Raw genomic sequence first — 23,318 nt, 5'->3', positions numbered from 1 at the left:
TTCTCCACTTCACAGCACCTGCACCACAAAAAGCCAGCAATGACATACCAAAAAAGCCATAGTTAGCACTGTAGATTCTCATGTTATATTGCCACATATGTTTCAACGATCCTTAGCAATGACAGTAATTCCACACACCCTGTATTTTCAATGAATACACTGAGTAAGTGTACTGAACAGACACATTTTTCAGCTTACCCGTTAATTTCAGAACTTTCCATATCTCTTTGCATGCCTGGAGATGTTGGAGAGCCTGATTCCAAAGCTCCACCTAATTTACAAAAAGTTCAGAAGATCTTTTTGTTATAGTTTTACAGGACCGGCTCCTGGGAGGCTTTGTTTCTTTCCTTTATAATTGCCTTCACTACTTAGGCAAAGCCTCTTAATACTGAAGGTTCTGTTACTTCAAAAAGGACCACGTGTCTCCCTAAGGGACATCATCTATTTTCTCTCTTGAACATACAATGATCTTATTGAGACTAACAAACCGCTGAATCCCACAAAACCAATTCCTTCACATCACAGTAAGAAACACACCCTTAGAAAGGATGGATGGGGAATAAAAACATTAAAAAGGTGAGCTTTCTCATATCCATATAACCATATTGGTAACCACCTTCAGCAGTGGCATAATCCTACAGATGCAGTAACTATTCAGCAGCAGACTCCTCACATAACAAACAAGGCAGATTGAAGGTCCTTTAACAAAAGGTATTGTCTCGTCTCTCTGCTGATACAAACCTGTTCAAATCTATTTAGGTCAATAGAATTACTTTACAGAAATCCAGTATTTTCAATTCACTGGATTACTGATTCTACTTAATTATGAAAGGTTCCCATGCTTACACTTTCAATATCCCATTCTACGTAAAACAACTAAGGTTTCAAAATCAAAAGTAAGAAAAAATAGTGAACATTCACATCGTGGATACATATCGAATGACATATATGATATATATCAAGTGAGGCAACAGAACAACAGCCTACCTGCTCAGAAGGTGTTACTTCTTGTCTCCCCAGCTCCAGATCAATTGCAGCTGCCATTAACAAGCATGTCTTCTGAGCAATTAGAACAGCTTTGTCAGAAGGGCAAAACTGGGACAACTGAAAACAAAAATAGGAACAGGTAATGGGAATTGAGCCTATATAAGGCAATTTGCATGCTGAACAGAAGATTGTCAAGTGTCTTCTGTGACTTTTTCAGCACAAAGGGTACAGCAGTTTTGGAGTTAAAAACACATGCACAAAAAGCACAATGTTGGTAGAAGTTCTGCATGGAGATTTGGACTCCAATACCTCTCTGCGTAAAACGTTTCTCTATTCATGATCCAGTTCCCATACATGAGAACCCTAGGAAGCTCTTACTGAAGTCTACATTTCATGCCACATTTGCAAAGAACAGATTGTAAAGTGTAACAATGTTTAAATTTTATATTACAAGGTCATTTTTTCCTGACAGAAATGCTCCATTCCCAGAGCACACAAGGGCTTCCCCAAGGAGATACATGACATGTGGATGTAACTTCTAACAGAACTAGACTGATGACAGCATTAGCAAGAGTACGTACCTTGAAAGACAGTACAAAAAAATCCCTCATCTTTTCAGGGCAGTCCTTGAACTGTACAGCTAAGTTCCAAGCTAAAAAGACATAACAACTGAAGACTAGAATAAAAATCTTAGACGTTACTCTCCAATCTCCAGTAATGGGTAGAACATAATGTGTAATTGAATTTCTTAATCAAAACATCATCAACAGGTCATCTAGTGGCAAGAGATACCTATACTAGTGATTTGTTAATATATCTTACCCCTGCTTTCAATTCTTGTTTTTATGTTTTACAATCAAGGGTCCATTCTAACACATATTCTCCCCACAAGAGTATGAATTGCAAGAAGTGTTTTCTTGTTAGTAAACAAGATCAGAATCTGAATAAAAATACTGACTGGGATTCCCAGGACAAGTAATTAAACAGAACCACAATCCCATCGTTCACCACTGATGGAAGCACATTCACCTTTCTAATGCTGATTTAATCTTCCTAACAACATGCATACTCAGTATTTGTTGCTATTTTTTTATTGCCCCTTAGCAGTACATTTTTCAGACACTAAAGAAAATCATTGATAGTTTCTATTTGTGTAATCTTGCATTTGACTTCAGTAACATAATCTTGGTAGCAAAGGGCTAAGCAGGAGAAAATATATGAGCCCTGCATAGCTGTATCATGGGCACATACAGCTCCTGTGGTAAAGAGCAGTATTAACTACCCCATCAGTCACATAGACCTCATGCAAGTATTTGAGTTAAAATATGAGCTATACCAGGCAGTTTCAGAAGACAAAAAATGCAACAGATTGTTTAAAGCAGAGACTGCCAAAGGTGACTCCTTTCATAATACTGAATCTTCAAATACTTCCTCTTTCCTTAGGATCAGGCTAAATGGAAGTGGAGGTGATTCAGTTTAGATCTTAAGAGTGCAGCTTACCAACTTTTCTAAACCAGTGGGCTTCTGAAGTCCTTACATCTCTCGTCAAATTCTCTTCTGTGAAAGGTTCAGCAAGTCTCTGTTGAGCTGCAGAAAACATGTTGTTTAGGTGACAGGCTGCATTTTCTAAGCAGAATACAAACATTTCCAAGTCCAATACCTACATTACAAATACCATTTTCCCAAAGCTCCCATGTAATCCCTGATGGAGGGATATTCTCACAACTTACATCTAATATGATTGACCCCCAAAGCTTAGAAAAAAACATTAGAATGGCTAGTATAGGAAATTTCAGTATAGGGCTGAAATAAGGAGTCAGTATGGACCTAATCATATCATAAAACACATGGAGGAACTACAGAAAATATAAACACAACAAAAACATACCCAAGGTCAAATAAGTCAGCATTGACTTGATGTCTTCATCTCTAAAACAGAGGAAAAATCAAGCTTTAGATAACATTTGATTAATTTTCTTACAATATTATCTTACATTATTGATGCAGGAAAACAACAGCTTTGTAATAACTGATATGATCACTGCTCTGACAAATATCAGGCATTATTTCAGAAGACAAAGCATACACTACATGTATAATTTATCTACCATAAGCATACATTTCTTACACAAGTACTCACCTTTTCTCTTCTTTTTCTACTTTTGACAACATAAGACGAACCAAACATCTGAATAAGAGAAAAAACAACTGTGAAGAAACAAGATTTTTTTTTCCAACAGTGTCCTTCACTCTCAGCTTTCAGAAAGGATCCCTCTTTCTTCCTTACGCCATCAGTTCCTATAGCTCACAAAGGAATGTGGTGTCAAGCTGAGAAGAATATTATTACCAAGTCATAAATCTTGGTGCTTGCATGGAAAAGACTTGAAATCTATACAAACACTAAGAGTCTGAGCCTGAGGTACATCCCCAGCACCAAAAGCACTGCTAACTAAGCTTTCATCTGCTCTCCACCTCCCTCAACAAAATCACTTCTGTTGGAAAGAGAAACCGGAGTTCTCTTTCCTTGTAAATATCTCAAACCCTTACTTTAAAGCTGCAAATACTTGTCGGCAGTCTTGTGAATGTTCAGACAGGTGCTCCAAAGCTCTGATGGCCACAACTTGTTGATCATTCTGAAAAACAAGTAAAGCACAATCTGTATGAAAGTGTACTTGCTCAGTTTCTGCAAAACAAAACAATGAATAAAAAAATAAATGGAGCAAAAGACCTACAAAGAATTTCTCTCAGAGCTGAAAGAAAACCACAAGGAGGGATACCATTGCACATGCAAAGAGCCTAATGCAATATAGGATCCGTACAATTTGGGAAGGACTTCATGCCTTGGAATGCTCTACAGCCCTACAAAGCACCCAAAAGCCTCTCCTGCAAATGCCACTGTCATCAGCCAGTTCAGGCATTGTTGTCACTGATCAGTGATCTCTTTATTGAGGCAAACAGAGGGACAAAAGTTTTTTCAGTCCTTCATCATTCCCTTATGTAATTTTGCACAAAGGTTCCTCTAGCATTGCAAAGATAAAATCCCAGAGGTAGGAAGAAATGCAACATTTTGCTGAAGAGAATCTTACAGAAATATGCCACAGCATTTCTAGATATGAACATTTACAATTCAGAATCACTTCTTTTCCAGAAAATAACAGTTTATTCATATATGAAGTCGATTTCCACTTTGCTTTACACAACACATCTCAGAACACATAGTGAGACTTTGTTCACACAAGCATTAAATACTTCAAAGTGCATGAAATAGAAACACTAAAAGTAGGCCAGGTTACAGAGGTTACAGCTGTCCTACTTGTAGAATAAGGCAAAATAAGGACAGTGTTATCTGTTCTACCTCTAAAGCAATGTGGGCAGCCAAACTCAGGAGGTTTGTGCTTGTATTTTCATCCACTATCAGTTTGTCTTCATGTTGAGGTGGCTTTTCTGCTAGCTTCCCCATTTCAATAATTGCTTCCACAGCTGAAATACACATAGAGAAAAATCAATCATTGGGCTCTTTGTTTGGTTGGGTTTTTCTTTCATGGAAGCAATGCGAAGGTGTAAAGTTCCACTGTTTTAATAAGGCAACTTATCAAAGGCTGTCATTTTATTTTCTAATAGGAAAAAGGAAGACAAGAAACCCTGACCATACGAGCAGCTCTCCAGAACTACGCATTTCTTCCCAGAGGGGCCAATAAGGCATTCTAAGCTCCTCATCTAAGGAAACAAGGATGCCACACAAACAAAACTGCATCTCACATATTCTTAATTTTGCTCTGCTAAACGTCTTTTTGTCACAGAAGACTTTCTTTAATACACTGTCTGGGCAGGCTTCCAAGCTCCCACATCTTGGTTCATGTTAAGGCTGCTGCTGCTTTTATGCTCCTACTGTGCTGTGGTTCCCACTCTGTATTATATGAGCAAATTAGGCTGTCAGTTAAAAGACATAGAAAATAATTAATCAGCACAGAACTCATTGAAGAATAAGATCTGTGTGTTACTCTGTATTCTAGTTAAGTATATAGACTATATTTCTCAATTCTGATTATTTGAGCTGGGATTCTCATTAAAATATGAAATGGCAGAAGAGTCTACAGACATATGTCATTCTGTAAGTCATCTCAGTCAGCTCGTTTATTTTCTGGTAACTTCAGGCTCTGCTTGACCAGAGAAATCAAGAGAGGTGATAATGGTTCAGCTAAAGTTCATCTAACTCTGAAGCACTTTTCCAGCTGTACATACTTATAAAAGAACATTAGAAATAGCAAGGCTACAGTGATTCTCATCCTGGGATGCTGCTCTAGTTTTGCCCACAAGATTAGAAAATTCCTAGACAAAGACTTCATCTGGACAATATTCCAGGTGTGAGAACAGACTCCACATGTTACATGCTATGTGTAAAAAAACATCCCCCTCTGACAGCTCAAAATCTACAGCCTGTTGGTTTCAGTGATTTTATAGACCCTTCTCTAGACCCTTCTCTTATCTTCTCCCTATTGTGTCTTTCCCAGAACTAACAGTCCACGTCTGCTGAGTATTATCTACAACTCTCAACACTTTTGATCATGGTAGTGGACCCTTTTGTCTATCAAGTTCTACCTTTATCAGTATCATTCTCCATCACTGCAATCTTATAGACACTGAACTGAGTAAAGATGCTGTTTGGATCACATCTTTCTGCTTCTTTAACTGCCTCTTTAGCCTATACACAGGAGAGATAGGAATTCAGTGCAATGTTGCAATAGAAGAGAGCTTAAAATTGTAATGGTTTCATTATAGATGTTTATACAATTACTGTACAAGTTTGCTTTGGCAACAATCCTCCCTCCCCAGAAAGAAAAGCAATCAGAGCAGAAGATAACACCAAGGGCAGACAATGACTAGAGAAAGCAATTCCTCAATTAGAGCCACAGAATTAGAAAGCAGGAGAAGCCCTGAGAATGCTGAAAGATTAAACTTGTAAGTTAAGTCCAAATGATCTAGCTACAAACACGAAAGCAATGTAATTAAATATATATACCTTGTCAATTTGTTTCAGATGAAGATAACAAGAAGCCATATTTCTCTGCAACTTAGCCAGATTCTGATCTATCTGCCCAGGTGTATAGAAGCTGACAGAATAGTTGTACCAGTTAAGAGCTTCAGAATAGCTTTTTGCCTAGGAAATTAAAAAATAAAAGGAGGATGCATGATTAATTGGCCTGTTTGTAAAAATTAAACAAAACCATCATAGGAAATAAAAGATTCAGATAGTCAAGTACATTCTAGTGTAGTCTTTTTTTCCCAGAAGAGTGGTCAATGATCCCAGAGCACAGGCATATGAGTTAGGAGAACAGATATTTTACCTATTCCTGCTCTTCCACTACAGATGTCTCAGTGTAAGGAATATTCTAAGGTTTTTGCACTCTTCCCAGGGCACAGCCAGAAAGGTGAACTGCACAGGTTCTGTGGCTGATCCATTCTGGTATTAACTGTTCCAGTTTACAGACCTGGAGAAGAACCTACCTGAAGCCTGATGTTTTAATGGGAAAGAGCACCCATTGGGATGAAAGTAAAAGTAGTTCCAAATGGAACAGGGATTTTACTAACAGCTTACCCTATATACAAAGCCAGACATATCAAAGAAGACAGAGAAATAAGATCTTCGTTTTCATTCATACAAACAACAACACCACACAGTTCCAAACCTCATAATGTTTGGCAGCTGTGTCCCATAAGATAATGTGCAGTCGGTTCAAGGTTTCAGGCAACAGCTGTTTCCCAGTATAGTGACCTGAAAAGATACTGCAAATCATCACTTTACAAGAACTTTAAGAATCACAGTGAGAGAACTACTTATGAGCTATCTACGTTTAAAGCAATTGCCCAGTTGCCTAAAACAAGAAACAAAAACACAGCAATAGCTTCATCCAGGACCCAGTGCTCCATATCCTGCTTCTGGAAAGAAAAAGCAGCAAGAAAGAGAATAACTATTGCATCCTTCAATAATGACAGTGTGGCTTTTATATGTAGCTAAATGCTATATAAAGCACAGTCTAATTTCAAGCAGATATCACAGTCAAAAAGCACTATTGTGCTACAGGTGTAAAAGACCTCAAAAAGAACCTGTAATTCAGCTGCTCAAACAAGGACATGCAATCTGTTTTAATACTGGCTTACAAAAATACATTGCGCTGGATGGGCAAAGCATTAACATCACACAGCATTTCTAGCAAATGTTTATGTTCCCACATACATCACATCTCACACAGCCTACACTGAGCAGGAGGAACTGTTTTAGCAAGAGAGTTTAGCCTTAAGCTGTATCATGACTGTCATTCATCATGGAAGCTGAGAGTTGCCATGCAAAAGAAACAGAAGGGAAGGTAGACGTAAACAAGAAGAAAGATGAGAATATATTAAAATAAAAACAAAATCATAATACAAGGTTAGCCAACTAAATGTAGCTTTCAGAAAGTGACAGCAAAAAAGAGATACAGACCTATAATAATTTCTTCAACCTTTTGCTTAGCAAGCAGCTCCCTCTTATTCTGCAACAAGAACTCGATGTAGAGCAGGGTGACTTTTCCAAAGTCAGGTGAAGCTTCAAATCGTTCAGCAACAGATTTCAGAAAATCAAAGCCAACTGATTCCCTGTTCAACATTGACAAGAATTTTAAGAGGCTGCACACAAAAAGCTGTTAATTTTCCATTCTAGAGATAAATGTTCACACCATTCAGTATGTTTCTCATTGGTATTACTGGCACACAACCACACTGACAGAGTGAATCAAGGTACGAATGCGCTGCAGTTCATCTATTCTGTAGTTACTTCCCATTAGCACACGCTTGTTCTACAGTATTCACAAGACAACTTGCATCTTACAATCACAGAAATTACTACAAGATAGAAGTGCATTTGTAGGTCATCATGATGGAGCAATCAAGGCTGAAATTTCATGCCTCTGTCTTGCGGTCTATTCATACTGTTATTCACTGGGATTCCAAAATCTTTAATTCTCAGTGTTGGTTAGTTTACAGGGGAGAAAAACATAATTTCAGACCTATGGCAAATAGTAAAACTACCTGGAGATGATCCTGATCATTCCAAAGTAAGGCTACAGTGTTGCAAATTGCCACTAGACATTGTTTCTCACCCTGTTCTGCCGTTGTGCTAATATGTATCGCCTTGCTACTGCTAATATGTATCACCTTGTTACTGCACAGATAGGCTGCCTCTCAAAACTGTTTCCCTGCCTCTGCCAGTTTCTATTTAAAATAAAGTGTCACTATGTAATAGATTATCTTTGCTCATAGAAGAGCAGCTACAAAGCCCAAATATTGTGTTCGCTGCGCTTAGTGGTGCTTTCATACCTTCCATGCTCCAGCAGCAGTTTGGCAGTATTCAGACAAAAGTCTAGAGACATCTCATGGTGCTGGAATTCTGTAACAGCTAGACAGAACACAATGCTGTTGAGATTATTCGACCAGCTTAAGACACATGACTGCTCAATGCATGGTCTTACAAATTCTTTGGGGGCGGAGGGAGGGAAAGAAAGAACACAGTAGTTCTAAAACCAAGCAAGAATAAGATGTCAACTGTGCTCTGACTTTCCTTCCCCTGTCTCACCATTAATGTGATGGAATGACAGCCCTGGTATTCTAGCCCCTCTGCTAACATGGGCTGTTATGGCCAAAATGCCAAATCAGAATTGTGACATTTAGCATATGAAAACTCTTCTAGAATGTACAAGAAGGGGATGTTGGTTTTGTTCTTTTCAATCAATTTACTCGGGCTGCCCAGTTGGGTATGGAATAGTATCACCTTCCCACGGCACCAATACAGAACTGTCATACCTGAGCTGATATCTTCATCTGATGCTCCACTTTTAAGAAGAATTTTAACTTTCAGAAAGAACCCTGCTGGATGCAAATTCTCCTGCATAGGGAAAGACAATCCATGAGTTGGATATTCTACTGTTTGTAGAAATTTAGGGCAGAGCAACAATGGGAACAAATAGAAATAATGAAGGCTTTATACTACAGCTTTCATTAAAACACTGTATATACCAAACTTTAGAATAAAAATTTTCTTCTAGTTTTCCATATATTACCAAAACATACACTATCTAAATACTCCTCTGTGGGAATACAAGAAAAGCTGTTCAGAGCAGCAGCTGTGGAGCAAGATAAACAGCATGAGAACCAAGGATACTTCTAGAAGGAGAAGAAGGGACTCACAGCTCTGATTGGATATGCGCCTGCATGGACAGTTGAAAAGTGTTTTGTAGAATGCTTTGTTGACGTGTAAAGGTGGTTGGGAAAGTTGTAAGGGCGGATGGGAAAGTTGGAAAACAAAAACTTGTGAAGGTATATAAGGGATGTGAGAACTTGTAATAAATGATTTTGGATCGTTCACATCTGAGTCTGTGCCTCAAACGCTGCACTCCTCCATTTCAGAAATGATTCCGAAGGTGAATACAGAACACAAGCTGCTTAGATGTAGCAGTAGTGTATCACAGGAGTGGTTTGAATGCACTGCTACTTACCTCACCAGCATCCTCATCATCCCTGTCTGAAAGCTTTACCACTATGTTGAAAACTGAATGTGAGCTTTCACTTCTAATAGGATTTTATACTTACAATTTATTTTGTATGAACCAAATAACAGAAGCTTAAGAACGGTCAACCAAAAACAGACTGAATGGGTTTGAATTTAAGTTTCTTCAATAAACTGAAGACACAAGAATAAAATGAATCCAGCTCCTTACATAGCAAATGGAATTTCTCTAAGAGCATAAGATCTCAGTGCAGTAGCTGCTTAGAGATATATGAACTTTCTCCAGCTACCATTCTTTTCTCAAGTTCCAGAAGAAAAAGTCAAGCTAATAAGATGAAATAGTTAAAATAATTGCTCAAAATAAGGCTGTTGTTTGCACAGAACTCTCTTTGCTGCTTGCTCAAGCATTTGTAAAGGTAGTGAGATGGGGACTCAAAACACAGTATGGGGATATCCACTGTAACCCAAAGTCAGACACAGCTTTCATGCCATTTACTAACATCGTTATCAGAGGATCTCACTGTTAATAGCACCGCAGTGCAGCAACACTGCTCTGCATCTACATACTGAGCTGCATTTCTCTAGAAAGGTATAAATATCAGAATATACTTAGGAGCATGAAGAGCAAAGCAAAAACACCTCAGTCCTTAAGTCAGCTGATTTCAAGGAAAACACCAGTGGACTATACCATGTTAGTAGATGTTAATAATGCTTAAGTTTCAGTTATTGCACACCATAAATATAAGAGAACAGCACTACCTCATTTGCCAAGTTTATAGCCTTCAGTGCCTTGTCAAGATACAGACTGCAATCCCACTCGAAATAGGCTGTAGCTAACAATCGCAGCACTTTCGCCTGGAAAATAAAACAAATAAAAAGTTTAAATCCAATCTACACAGTGGGAAAAACACACATACAGACACAAAAGTCTTCAGTTTTAAGGCCATGAGAAACAAAGCTCTCTCTGTCAAAAGAATCTTTGTCTGACAGCAGGCAGATGAAGTGAATGCTCAGCTCTGAAGCTTGAGCAGCAGTGCTGTGTGTAGTCCTAACGGGACACAACCAGAGAGCTCAGAGAAAGGAGTAATGAGGAAATTCAGAGATGTGGGGAAAAAAAGAATGAAAGAAGAATTTAAAAGAACAAGAGCCACAAACTTTAAAGGAAAAAAAAAAGACATACAAGAGAATGGCCTTCAAACATATTTCAGAAATGACACAGAGGTATGTAATGATGATTTGTAAGAATGGGGAGGAAGGAAGAAACGATGGCCTCTCAGAGCCTGAGTCTTATTTTCTACAGTTAAATCTCTGTGAAATAGTAGATTCAAACATGATTAAGGGCACTTAATAGTGACTCAGCTCTCAGACCAATGCTCATAGCAAGGGAATTTGCAGCTTTGCCAAACTTCGTGGTGGATGGGACTATAAAAGAGGCCAGAGAATTACTGGTTAGATCTGGCACAGTAGAAATAGCTGTACTGGAGTTATGTTAACAAAACCCTCCTATCTGCAAACAGCAATTTCTCTATTTCTTACCTGCATTTCTTTCCCAATACAATACTTCACATCCATCTTCCCAATGTCATAACTCTGGCTACCAACAACAAGGGAAAGTTAGAATTACATGTGATGACAGGGATAAATTCAGCCAGTCTTCTGATACGTGCAACGTTCCTACCCTCCCCCACATCTGAAGCACTCAGAAACCTCATAAATCACACAAACTAGTCTCAGTACTCCACAAGAGAACTGATTCTTTTCCTCTGGATCCTCGTTTAAAAACCTGTACTCAATCACTTCCTTCAACCTATTGCACTACTTTCTCTAATATATTCCATTTCAATGGGCTCTATCACTTTTAGCTAAGGGTGTTTTGAGCAGGTAACTGCTCTCACTCTCACCTGACAGATACTACAGTCATACAGAGAAGGTATGTATGACCCAGTCTCAAGATCACAGCAAATCAGTAGCACAAAAACAGGACCTGGAGGTCATAATTTCTCATTCATTTCCTGAAGGTTGAATGACTGCACAAAGGACCACTCAGGGAAAACACACCAGTAATTCCATGAGAGATTCAATGCGGAACGATGTAAATCAAGCACTGTTAAAAACAGAACAGTTCCCTAATCTAACACACTTGTCCCACTAGATGGAGCTAAATCTCTGTATCCAGATAAATATCCACTCTTGGTAAAGCCTTATTTCCTCCCCAGATTTTGTCATTAGGACTCAGTATTTAATTTTCCACTGGAACAAAATATAATATAATATCATTTCTGAAGCACCAGATGTAATTAACTCCAAGCATTTCTAAAAGTACTCTTTGATTGCATATGCGATCTTGAATTAGATGTGTTGGCATTTGTTTCCCTCCTGTGTATATACAACAAAAAGAACAAGAAGAAATAAAAGCAATACTCCTGATCTTGGTATGAGGATACTGCTCCTGACAGCCTCAAGTCTTCTTCCTTAGCAATAACACAGTATCTATTGGATGCAGCCCAAACCATCTCTAACTGCTCATCTCTCACCTTGACGTTTGTGTCCTTCATCAGTCAAGGCTTTGCTGTCAGTGAAGCGACTTTCCTTACTGAGAAATTGAAATATTCCTTAAAAACAAAACTATTTGAAACAGAAAAACTCTTCTACATTTTTTCTGAAGTTTTCTATTTCCATCACTATTGTGTATAAGTGGCCTCTTCATAAAAGCAATCTATTTGGAAGGAGCTTTAAGGAGAACTGTGGATACCAGCTTCCATATGGAAAGAAGGCTTTCACTTCAATGACATGAAAATCAATGTGAAAAACAGACATAAAGGCAAAAGAGTACAACAGGTGCTGAGTATTTGCTCAGCCAGTATGGTTCAGTTAAAATCCTGTGTTCTCTTTAATTCCAATCATCCTTTGGCTTTCCCTTGCTCCCTCCTCTCCTCCACATAGATTTTTACATGACAAAAAGCAGGATGTTACTTTGGTTGCCTTGTCACTTTACCTGAGCCAAAAGGAGCTCTGTTCATACTTCTTACAGTCATAGGTTTCCACTCCAAAGTTATAGCAGAGGATTGCCAGGTAACGGGTCTGCAACAAAAGGCTGCTGCTTCTATGATGCTCTCATACAAACATCACCAGACCTATGGCACTCAATCTCACGGTCTTTATAACACTTCTTACTTTAACAACATATCCACAACGATCACTTCTGACCTTGTTTGATAGAGTAATATTGAACATGACTAAAATCATATTGTTCTATGGGATAGTGAAGTGATGTTAGCCAATTTAGGATATACAAAACAGAATTCTTCAAATGCATGAAGCTGAATGGTTCCACAAGAAGCCAAGCTGAAAGCTCTAGAACTGAGCAAAGCATGCAAAAATAAAACTGAGAGGAAAGGATGGAATGTTATAACTTCCTTTTCAAAAATGACTAATGAGCTTTAATTTTGCATCATTCAATGAACAGAACTCCACCTCCTGCATGACAGCCCTTTTTTTCCAGCATGCACCTTTGCATTATAAAAGGATGATCCACACCACCAGATCGAGGAGAAATATGTGTTTGAATGCTTGGTTATTCAGATTGAATGCGTGGTTATTCAGAGTACCGTTGCTTTCTGCTTTATCAGTCAGGCCTGACAGTATCTGTTCATAACAACTCGTCTTTCAGCAGAAATGATTTGCAACTGTCATGTTCGCAGCTGTCCAAAGAGGAGACAGAAAAGCATTTTCAATGCTAGCAGACTGCTAATATTTGCATCCATTTCGCCTCCGTGGTAACTGTCTTTTCAAAATACAAAACGTGCTCCTTGCAAGGGAATTCAAACCCTCAGCCAAGAATGAGAGCTGGAGAACAGCATCTTGCTTTAAACTGATTTATTTCTGACCTCATTGCAATCCAGAGACAAAAGCACAGATTCAGTGCGGGTGAAAAAAAAATAAAAAAAATGATCGCTCTCATAACTAAAACAGAGTGAACGACTGTATTTCAGGCATGGTGCATAACACAAAGCACTCCCATAAACCTGGCAGCTCTCTGAGCAGTGAGCGTTCCCATAGCTCTGCAGCTTCATTAACATGAAGATTAGTACTGAGGGTAGACTTGCATATCAAAAGCCCAGCAGCTCAGCTCATCTCTGGGCACACCTGTTTCCAGACAAAAGTTCACCGGTAAAAGCAAAGAAGCAAGACACAAGATCAAGAGGCACAGCTGTTTGACTGTCATACTCTATTTAGAAATCCTTTTGCCTGTCTTGGATATTTGCCTTTACACATTCGTTAGGAAGGTTTTATCGTTCTATTTCAAATGATAATCTATGAGCAAATGGAAAAACTCAAAACTTGGAATGAAAAAAAACCTCATCACTTCTACACAAAACTTGCAGTTAAGAAAATCCCAAAGAAGTAAAAAAAAAAAAAAAATTAATTAAAAAAAAAAATTAACAAACAGTTCTCAAAATGTAATGTAGCATATGTCATTCTTTAATGTATGGGGAGGAAAATAGACCTTCAAAGTTTGGCATGATAAAGAAGGTATGATTTCACTAACCTCTCTTGGCAGCCTCACCAACATGTCCTTGCAGCGCTGCACGCATTGCATTGCTTTCTGAAAATCCCCCTGAGCAACTGCCTAGGAAAGCAGAGCACGCCAACAATCTGTAAGTTAACTACTTGCCTCTAAAATCTGTTACAAGACTGGGTGTCTAAAAAAAAAGACTTGGATTGTAGGCCTTTTTTTGCATTCAGTACAGCCAAGTTTGAGATCAGACATCTGTCCTTATGGTGCTACAATAGTTCAGTACACTTTTACACACTGAAAGACATCCAGGAGGGCCCTGCAGCCCGCAGGTAGTGTGAAAAGGTCAGATCCGTGGCACTGATTCAAACAGATGTCAGATAACAGCAAATCTTGGCCAACTTAACAAATCTTGCAACACCTTTCCAGTAATGTAAGGTCCTCTTTTTCTTCACTAGGAGAGTGGTTTTCTTCACTAGGAGAGTGGTTAGGCCCTGGAACAGGCTGCCCAGGGAGGTTGTGGATGCCCTGTCCTTGGAGGTGTTCAAGACCAGGTTGGACGGGGCCATGGGCAACCTGATCTAGTAAAGGTGTATGTTTGGTGGCCCTGCCAGGCAGGGGGGTTGGAACTACATGATCCTTGAGGTCCCTTCCAACCCGGGTCATTCCGAGTGATTCTCTTTTGTCTCCATTATCAACTAGAAATTAAATGAAAAATTCTGGCCACTGATTTGGTCTGTTTGGGGAAGCTCTTCATTGTTTTGAAGACAGTGCTCCCCTTCTGGATTCTGAGATCAGCACTGCTATCAGCAAATGGAAGCAGCTGAATTATCTCATATTTACACCCATACGTCCATAATAGTCTGCAGTGTTGACAAAGTACTCAGAAGCTTCAGTCAGGCAGCAAAAGTCAGGACAATGCCTCTCAAAACACAGAATTTCTGATTTAATCTGCCTTACTGATCCCCCGGAAAACACTCAGCATATTTTGAAACCTCTCACATTCAGCTAGACTTCTATCTTTAAATTATCAATCATAATTCCTACCTCGTTGTATGATGACAGAGGCTGAGACTTTAAGGAGAATTTCAAATGTCATGGAACTCATTATTTTCAAATATTGCCTTTTTCTACCCATTCTCCCACTGTTTCAAGGCCTTTATATGTGAAAAGCAGCATGTATTGGGGTTCATGGAAGGGAGGGTATCCATGTACAGGAAAGTTTCTATCCAACAACATTGAACAGCAATACCTTTGATTACATTGCTCATAAGAGTCAAGAAACTTGTAAGGTAGAGAAAACTCTGGAGCTGTGGCTCACAACATCTGCTTGTCAGACATGAACCACCACCAGCACCTTCTTTTGCTTTTCAAACAGTTTAGTTGCAAATCCCAGCACAGTCTGAGGAGTGCTTTGAAATGACCAATTGTGCTGTGTACATGCTACACAAAAGCAGTTATAGGGACCTAGGCTCTAAGGCAGTTCTATCCCCTTCCTTGGGCAAGCACAGGTCACCTTTGGAATTGACACATGATTCAGAAAGGCAGCTGTTGTATAAACACCCAAATTACACAGCAACAAATCTGAACGAGAAGATATAAACAAGGCAGCAGAAATGACTGTGATAAATTAGGCAAATTAAAACCCATTACATTATTGCAACACCGCATTCAAACATCACATCTGATACCTTACATCTAAGCAAAGGAAATACATCCTTCAGCAAGCCTGCAGTGCCATGCATTCATACAACTAATTAACGGGTCAGAGTTTCTCTCCATACCCCTCTAGGGATTTATAAAGAGAGCTGGGAGGAACACGTACCGATTCAGCCTGATAAGAGAGCACTTTGAAGAGGTCCTTCTCCACGTCAGCTTTGCACACATGAATATCTGCTTCACCATTGCCCTCCTTACGTAATTTCGCATACAGTTTTTCTATGCTCTGGAAAACAAAGCTTAAGCATCACCCCATGGAGGTCACAAATAGGTGTGTTTATGAAGAACTAGAATCAGAAAAGAACTTACATTTATAGCAATCTCTAGGAATCCATCAGCAAGATCAGCTTTGCCAATATCTATCCACCCTTTACCAGTTTTCATCGACATCTGAAGGAGAAAATGATTGGTGCTTTGTGAAAATCCAATCACTTCCAGGACAGCCAGTGTTAAATCCCTTCTTACTGATATATATATAGTGTAGGTGAGAGGTATTCCAGCTCCTCAGTTTGTCACAAGTGTCTCTCACATCTGAATGAACTCTACTTGCAGCACGAGGCTTAAGGTGCTCCACTATACAACACTGTAAGATACTGAAATAAATGAACGTGCTGCTCTTACAACATCTTAACACACGACAAAGATGCGGTGCTAACTGCATTGACTCAGCAAGGCATCCCTTTGATAACACAGGCCCACCTTCAGCATTTATCTTCTCTCGCTCACTTTCCATAATTTACAGGCATCTCTCACTCACTTTCCAAAGTAACTGCAATAGGTTTCCAAGGTTTCCCATAGCCACCAGCTGTACTTCACTGCTCACCTGCCATCAGCCTTACCAAAATCTGCCTCCGAATGATTCCCTCTGGAGGATCGCTGCCTTCACAAAGGTACACCAGCCTGCAAGCAACAAATCTCACTGCAAGAAAGTAACGCGTATATTTCTAAGTTCCTTTTTGTTGCTGTTGTTGAGAAAGTCAGTTTAAAATTATGAGAGAGAAACTTTTGGAAGCTTCAGAATTAAAATTTTAGTCAAGCTGCTTTAAATTGCTTCTCAGGCATCAAAAAGAAAAAAATCCATCCCAAGATACCAAGATATTCTCCTCAAAACGTCTATTAAACACTTTAGAGAGAGTTTAAGTCAAAGACACGGCATTCAAAGACTTAATTACATTGCAGGTGCTCACTGTAACATGCCTCGAGCACCTCAAAACAGCCTTCAGCAAAGTAGGGAAATCAAGTTTAATAATCTTTACGTTTTCAAAGTAAAAAGCACAAGTATCTTCTGGCCTTTTTTATACACTGGGGATAGAAAACACACCACTTAATGTATTTAAAATAGCCTCTCCCTGGCCCTTCAGCTGTGATATAAGATCTGAGAACATTATGTTCTACAACAATTATCACTTATTTTGTGTAAACTTACCCTTTTCCCTTCACCTGACATCACTTAACATGATGCAGATTATACTTAATTTTAACCGCTATCCCTTAGGACAAAAATGTAGGCCAGATACTGCAGTCCTGCAGCACCACATAAAGAACTGGTTGACAGCATAGCCCAAAAGCTCACTTTGCTTTTCCCCAGCTCTAAGTAAACCCGCCAGCTGTATGTAGATGGCTATAGATGGCTGTATATGGAAGGCTATAGATAGAAATTGACAGTCAAAGATTTACATCAGTGTTATGTCCACATATTCACAATAGCATCACAAGGCAATACAGAGTTTCCTTTGGAAACATCACCTCTTTATTGATGCACTGGCACAGAAAGAGGGAATGATGAGAATATCTACTCTGATTCTGTGCCACAAAGAACATCACTGTTATTCCATGGTGATCCTTCCCAAACTGTTTGTGTAAGTCCAGCTGCTCAGTTTCCTCTGTCTATACCCTATCGGCAAACATCCAAACAACCCACAGCACTATGTATATACCTGTCAGCAGGGAGCTTTTCCTTTCCACACTGCAGCACACAAACACATTGAGAAAGGCAAAGAATGCATACATACATTTAGCTCTTTGCTCATCGTTGATGACAGAACCCGTGTGTTTGGTTACAGCCCAGTTCCACAGGCTTATTGCACCCTCTTCAACCTGAGAGAGAGAGAATTCCATTCCATTTAATTTTATCATGCGTTTGGATTAAGTTGAAATTTACTCCTGAAAAAGCTTCCATCTTTCATGTTTACCACAGCACAATGTTTGGACTATTCTATTTTACAGACTGGGTACTCCAAGGGACTGGGAAGCAGTTAGCAGGGATCACACGCTTTTCACAAGGATATTTCACAACATATTCTCAGTCTTCTAAAAGACTATTTCCCATCTTCTGAACGTTTGAGAGTCTCTGAGATGACAAAGGTAGGAAAGAACATGGCTGCAAATCAAAGGCTGCCATGGCCTGAAACTAAGAAGAGCTAATTAATCATAAGATCAATAGCAGCAAGCACATATATGCCATGTCATCCATCAGTGCCTTCAGCTCCGATCTGAAGTTAAACCAAACAGCAAATCCTGTTTGAGAAGTGGTGGACTTCAGAAACATTCAAATATGTTCCTGAACAAATCCCATTAATCTGCCGTATTGCTGAAACAGCCTGACATATGTTTCTGTCAAGTCCTTTTCCAGGCCTAGCAAAACATGACCTGATTTACCCCATCCATCTGGGATGAAGTTTTCTCACATGCATTCATACATACAAAATTTGTGCAACAGCACATCGCCACATCCAAAACACAACTGAATCCCCGGCAGCTTTCAGAACACATTATGTACATTGTAAGCAGATGTTGTGAGATTAGAAAGGGCTGGAAAAGAGAACTGTATCAGATTTGAAAACACATCTATAGTGTGACTTTAACTCTGTATTGAATTGTAAGTGGTGGAAAGGACCCTTTGGGGCCATTTGATTCAGCTCCCTGCACTGAGCAGGGACACCCACAGCTCTGTCAATGCTCAGAGCCCACCCAGCCCAACCCTGGGTGTCTGCAGGGATGGGGCACCCAACTGATCTCCGGGCAACCTGAGCCAGTGCCTCACCACTCCTACTGTAAGAAACATCTCCCCTATATCCAATATAAATCTCCCTTCTTCTAGTTTGAAACCATTTCCCCTAGTCCTGTCACAACAGACCCTGCTACAGAGTCTGTCCCCTTCCTTCTTACAGCCTCTATCTACAGGCTGCTCTCAGCCCTCTTGAGCCTTCCCTTCTCCAAGCTGCACAGCCCCAGCTCTCAGCCAGTCCTCACAGGAAGGTGTTCCAAGCCCATGGTCATTTTTGTGGCTCTCCTCTGGACACACTCCAACAAGATTAAGTGGTTTAATCGTCCTCAGTAGCAACCCAGAAACTTCTGATGTTATCAGACAAACAACAAAAGCTATGGACTGGAAACTCTCGTTAAAAGCTGATGCAGCTTTGCACAAAGGTAATAAACCCTGATAACCCAACGTTGCCGACAAGCCGGCAGTGCTGAGCGCCCCATGCACGGGGAAGGACAGGCGGTGCGCGGCCTGCTACCTCCGCCGCGCTGCCGTCCGCCTCACTGAGGGCCCCCGCCGCCTGGAACAGCTCCTCGGTGAGGGCCGCGATGCGAGGCGGGGCCTCCTCCCTCAGCAGCTCACGGAGCAGCTCTGCAAGACAAGCCGGGAGGGAAACGTCAGGCTGAGCGTCGGAGCGGCTACGCAGCCGCAGCCGCAGCCGCAGCCCCCGGGCGGCGATATTGAGCGGCCGGTACCTCCCGCCGCCGCCATCCGCCCGCCCACCATGGCCGACACCGCCCTGAGGAGAGCGCCGGGCCACCCCGCGCTGCATGCAGGGAGCGGAGCGGCGCGCGGTGATTGGCTGCTCGGCACGATCGCCCCGCCTTTCCGCCCCGTGTAGCCAATCAGGCTGCGCGGCGGTTGGCCTGCCCGCTAGGCCGCTGTCCTGCGGGAGCCGCGGCGGTTGTGGAAGGATCCCGGGATCAGGGACCTGCCGGGAGCCGGCGAGACAGAGAGATGTCGGGGCTGCTGCACACCACGCTCAGCGGGCTCAACAGCGACTCGTACTGCGAGATCAGCCGATACCGGGACCAGCACTTCCGGGTGCGAGCGGGGCGGGGGCAGCGGGGCCTGAGGCCGAGGGGCCTGGCTGGGGAGGGGGCTGCGGGCGGGGCGGGGCCGGGCTGCCAGGATGTGATGTGCCACAGTGTGGCCCCGTCTCGGTGTGAGCCCGTCACGGTATGAGCCCGTCACGGTGTGGCCCCGTCACGGTGTGGCCCCGTCACGGTGTGAGCCCGACACGGTGTGAGCCCGTCACGGTGTGAGCCCGTGCTGTGCTCCGCTTTGCCCTCAGGGGAGCAAAAAGCTTCAGGAGAAGTTCCTGAAGATCTCCTCCACGCTGTACGTGGGCAATCTGTCCTTCTACACCACCGAGGAGCAGATCCAGGAGCTCTTCTCCAAGTGTGGCGATGTCAAGAGGATCGTCATGGGGCTGGACAAGATTAAGAAAACACCCTGCGGTTTCTGCTTCGTGGAGTATCCTTTCTGGGCCCTATTTGCAGTAAGATCAGCTGTCAAAAACCCTGAAAGGAGTGAAACTCACGGGGCTCCCTTCCAGGCTGCCTGCATTCCCAACACCACCCAAACTACCCGCATTGCCATAGGTGAAAGTCGTGTGTGGATGCTGAGCCCTTGTACGGCCCAAGCTAAGGGCACGTGTTCACGTTCTCACCTTGGCTTCACACCTGCAGAACCAGCAGGGAGATCCGTGGTGCTGTTCCCAAGCACAAGGAATGCGCTCGTACACGTTGTGCTGCGAGCTGTTTGCAGAGCTCTCCTGTGAGGCCGGTGCCTCCTGTTCAAATTCAGTTGAGTTTAATGTGGTATTAAAAAAAAAAGCATCAGATTTCTTGCCCTTAGCAAGGCTTTAACGGTTTGCTTTATCTACTTGTGAAATAAGTGATCCAAAGCTGTTTCTTGTCTGTACAGGTACTAACATTGCAGCCAGAACCTGAGGAAGGAGTGGGAGCTATTTTCAGCTTGGATTTATAGAGTACAGCTTTTTGATCCCATAGAAAAGAGCGGGAAAAGTAGAAAAGGCTGGAAGGCAGGAAAGGTTCTTCTGCTTCTTAAATACAATGGCTTGATATTGTTTTTTTTTTTTACCCTACAGGCAGCAAAGTGGCATGTTTAGTTTTCCTTATGGTATGTTTTAGATATTACACAAGAGCAGATGCTGAGCACGCAATGCGATTCATCAACGGCACACGGCTCGATGACCGCATTGTTCGAACAGACTGGGATGCAGGATTCAAGGAGGGACGGCAGTATGGAAGAGGAAAGACTGGTGGACAGGTAAAGGCAATACCAGCTCAGGCCTTGAATACAGTCCCCCTAGGGCAGTGCTGTTTTGTTTGTTTTGTCCCATTCAGAAGTGCAGACCCAGCAATGAATTTTAGGTGATTTTGGTAACTAGTGCTACCTTGGTATAAAGAGCTGGGAGCATAACTATGGCTACAGCTGGACAGGACTCCATGACTCCTCACAGTACAAGCAAAATTTTCCCTGTTCCAGGCTAGCAGTTTTTAAATGATGCAGAATTTGAATGGGGAGGGAGCACAATTTCTAGATCCATGATGGATTCATGATCCATCAGTTTGCCCTGTGAGAAGCTAAATTTCCCTTACAGATTTCTGGAGGGTTGGGGAAGGGAGAAACACTCTGGAGGCCAAACTTAGCAGTTCAGAGAGTTGGAAGCTGGATGACAAAGCTGAATCAAAATATTTTGGGATCTTTGCTTCCCCTCTAAAATGATCTGACAGCAGATGTATCCTCATTTGTCACTTGCACCATCTGTTTGGTGGATTGTTTGAAGAGATTTCAAACTGAGTCAAAGTAATTCTCACCTGAACTTCATTTCTCATACTACGGAGCAAGGAAGCGGTGATGATTCTGAAGCCTAACATGATGCTAATACTTGTGTTACTGCCTTGCTCCAGGTGCGAGATGAATACCGGACAGACTACGATGTGGGAAGAGGAGGTTTTGGCAAGATTATACAGATGCAGAAGGCAAATCAACAGCCTGCAGTCTACTAATTGCCTCATGGGTTCTAGCTCGTAGAGGGCTCTGTTCTTCTTGAGCTAGCCGTGTTCTTGCGTTTTGGATTGGGGTAGGGAGTGAGATCCAAGTTCCAGCAAAAGGTGACCCTCCTTAGACTGTGGATATACATGTGTTCATTCCCCCTTTCTTCTGGATTAGAGAGGATGTTCTGTGCTGATACAGGGCAACAAGGGAAACAAGTGGACAACTCTGCAGGATTCTGGTAAGAAGAAATGCAGCATGTCACACGCACCTCATGCTAGGATGTACTCTTTGCATTACTGCTAGGCGGTTGGCTTCTTCCAAGCCATGATTGCAGCTGTGGTTGCTCTCAGATAGAACTCTGTGAACCGTGCCACTGTTGGAGCCCTGAAGGTGCCCGGGCACCTTGTTGGGATGCACAGAAGTTTCAAAGTTCTAATTTACAAGTTCACCTGCTTACAAAGCAGTTTCACTATTTGGATGAGAGAAGCTGAGCAAGGTCTCGCTGTCCACTTGGAGGTGCTTGCCTGTACATCTAGACCTTGGGTTGGTCAGGGCCTGCAGAGCCTTTATGATGCCCCAGTGCTGCCTGCTTTTTCAGATCCTCACTGTTCGGCATGGTTTTCTTAAAAGTTTCTTTCAATTTTTTAAATAAACAGTGAGTCCTGTACCTGTTGCAGTCTGTGGCTCTATGACAAGACCTGCAGGGAACATTTCCTGATGGTACTTTAAAGTTGCTGTCACTTGCAAACACAAAATGGGGGACATTCTAAAGGAGGGCACAAGTCTTGCTGTATTTCTGTTGGCTTCCCTCTTACTAATAGCTTTTCCTCTTGTGCTTTGCAATAGCTGATGGCTGGTATCAGAGGGAAGCTGCTTATAAAATGCTCTGAATAAGTAGTCTTTATGTTTCATACCAACAGATTCCAGGAAAACTTGTGATCTTGTCAATTATTCCACAGTGTGAGACATATATGAAGCAATACAAAAGTGTAACTTGCATTTAAGAGAAGGAGGAACCAGAAACTCCCCTGTGTTCATGATAGACTTTCTTCCCCATTTAAGAGAAGCATGGCTGATACTCTTAAATTTTTCCCAGGGTCCAACAAGGGAAGAGAGAAGATTAAAACCCCCACTGATCTGTCCTCTAGAACCTCCCAGCCAGGGTTACTGGTTTCATTGGACAAATTAAATTCTGACTAATTTGGTTTAGTGTGATGTAAATAATAGTAGCTGTTCCTTGTCCAGTAATGTGTAATCATGATATTTCATGCACTGTCTCATCCAAGATAATACATGCTGTTCTATTGCACACCCATGTGTAGACCAGGCATGTAATTTAATGATTTTAACTCTCGCATTACAGCTGAGGAGGATGGTATGGTAGCATTAATGCCTTGAAATGTCTCCTACTTGCTTGTTTTGCAAGTCAGGTTGCTGCATTCTGACAGCTGTCACAAGTCTTGAAGGAGCAACATGTTTAGACCTCA

At 41.5% G+C, this 23,318-nt stretch overlaps 2 protein-coding genes across 3 annotated transcripts in view; one reads left to right on the top strand and one right to left on the bottom strand.

Annotated features, from left to right (window-relative positions):
• Positions 1 to 23,318, bottom strand: part of TEX11 (testis expressed 11) — a 29,900-nt gene that overhangs the window by 5,239 nt on the left and 1,343 nt on the right. Inside the window, 28 exon segments of the mRNA XM_085547727.1 lie at positions 199 to 271; positions 988 to 1,104; positions 1,569 to 1,639; positions 2,488 to 2,574; positions 2,876 to 2,916; positions 3,128 to 3,175; positions 3,535 to 3,620; positions 4,343 to 4,467; positions 5,587 to 5,689; positions 6,008 to 6,145; positions 6,675 to 6,760; positions 7,469 to 7,620; positions 8,341 to 8,419; positions 8,824 to 8,905; positions 10,286 to 10,381; positions 11,063 to 11,120; positions 12,522 to 12,607; positions 14,076 to 14,156; positions 15,868 to 15,987; positions 16,071 to 16,151; positions 16,601 to 16,680; positions 17,774 to 17,858; positions 19,283 to 19,785; positions 20,015 to 20,093; positions 20,150 to 20,296; positions 20,477 to 20,599; positions 21,651 to 21,669; positions 22,100 to 22,263. Coding sequence (XP_085403853.1) covers positions 199 to 271; positions 988 to 1,104; positions 1,569 to 1,639; positions 2,488 to 2,574; positions 2,876 to 2,916; positions 3,128 to 3,175; positions 3,535 to 3,620; positions 4,343 to 4,467; positions 5,587 to 5,689; positions 6,008 to 6,145; positions 6,675 to 6,760; positions 7,469 to 7,620; positions 8,341 to 8,419; positions 8,824 to 8,905; positions 10,286 to 10,381; positions 11,063 to 11,120; positions 12,522 to 12,607; positions 14,076 to 14,156; positions 15,868 to 15,987; positions 16,071 to 16,151; positions 16,601 to 16,680; positions 17,774 to 17,858; positions 19,283 to 19,785; positions 20,015 to 20,093; positions 20,150 to 20,296; positions 20,477 to 20,599; positions 21,651 to 21,669; positions 22,100 to 22,263 — 3,010 coding nt within the window.
• On the top strand, positions 19,657 to 22,498 carry LOC107312499 (nuclear cap-binding protein subunit 2). Of its 2 annotated transcripts, XM_015859990.3 has the most exons (4): positions 19,657 to 19,848; positions 20,099 to 20,280; positions 20,961 to 21,099; positions 21,744 to 22,498. In XM_015859990.3, exons 1-4 carry the CDS (start codon positions 19,762 to 19,764, stop codon positions 21,840 to 21,842), a joined length of 507 nt encoding a protein of 168 aa, XP_015715476.2. In that variant the 5' UTR covers positions 19,657 to 19,761; the 3' UTR covers positions 21,843 to 22,498. The 2 variants fall into 2 exon arrangements, with proteins under 2 accessions (XP_015715476.2, XP_085402183.1); XM_085546057.1 differs by lacking the exon at positions 21,744 to 22,498 and having other exon boundaries at positions 20,099 to 20,305; positions 20,918 to 21,100.

Source organism: Coturnix japonica, chromosome 4 (assembly GCF_054131305.1).
Source record: "Coturnix japonica strain WE chromosome 4, WE-NBRP24, whole genome shotgun sequence".
NCBI classification, from domain to species: domain Eukaryota; kingdom Metazoa; phylum Chordata; class Aves; order Galliformes; family Phasianidae; genus Coturnix; species Coturnix japonica.
The sequence above is the reverse complement of the archived record's forward strand: the minus strand, read 5'-3'. Positions and strand labels throughout refer to the sequence as shown.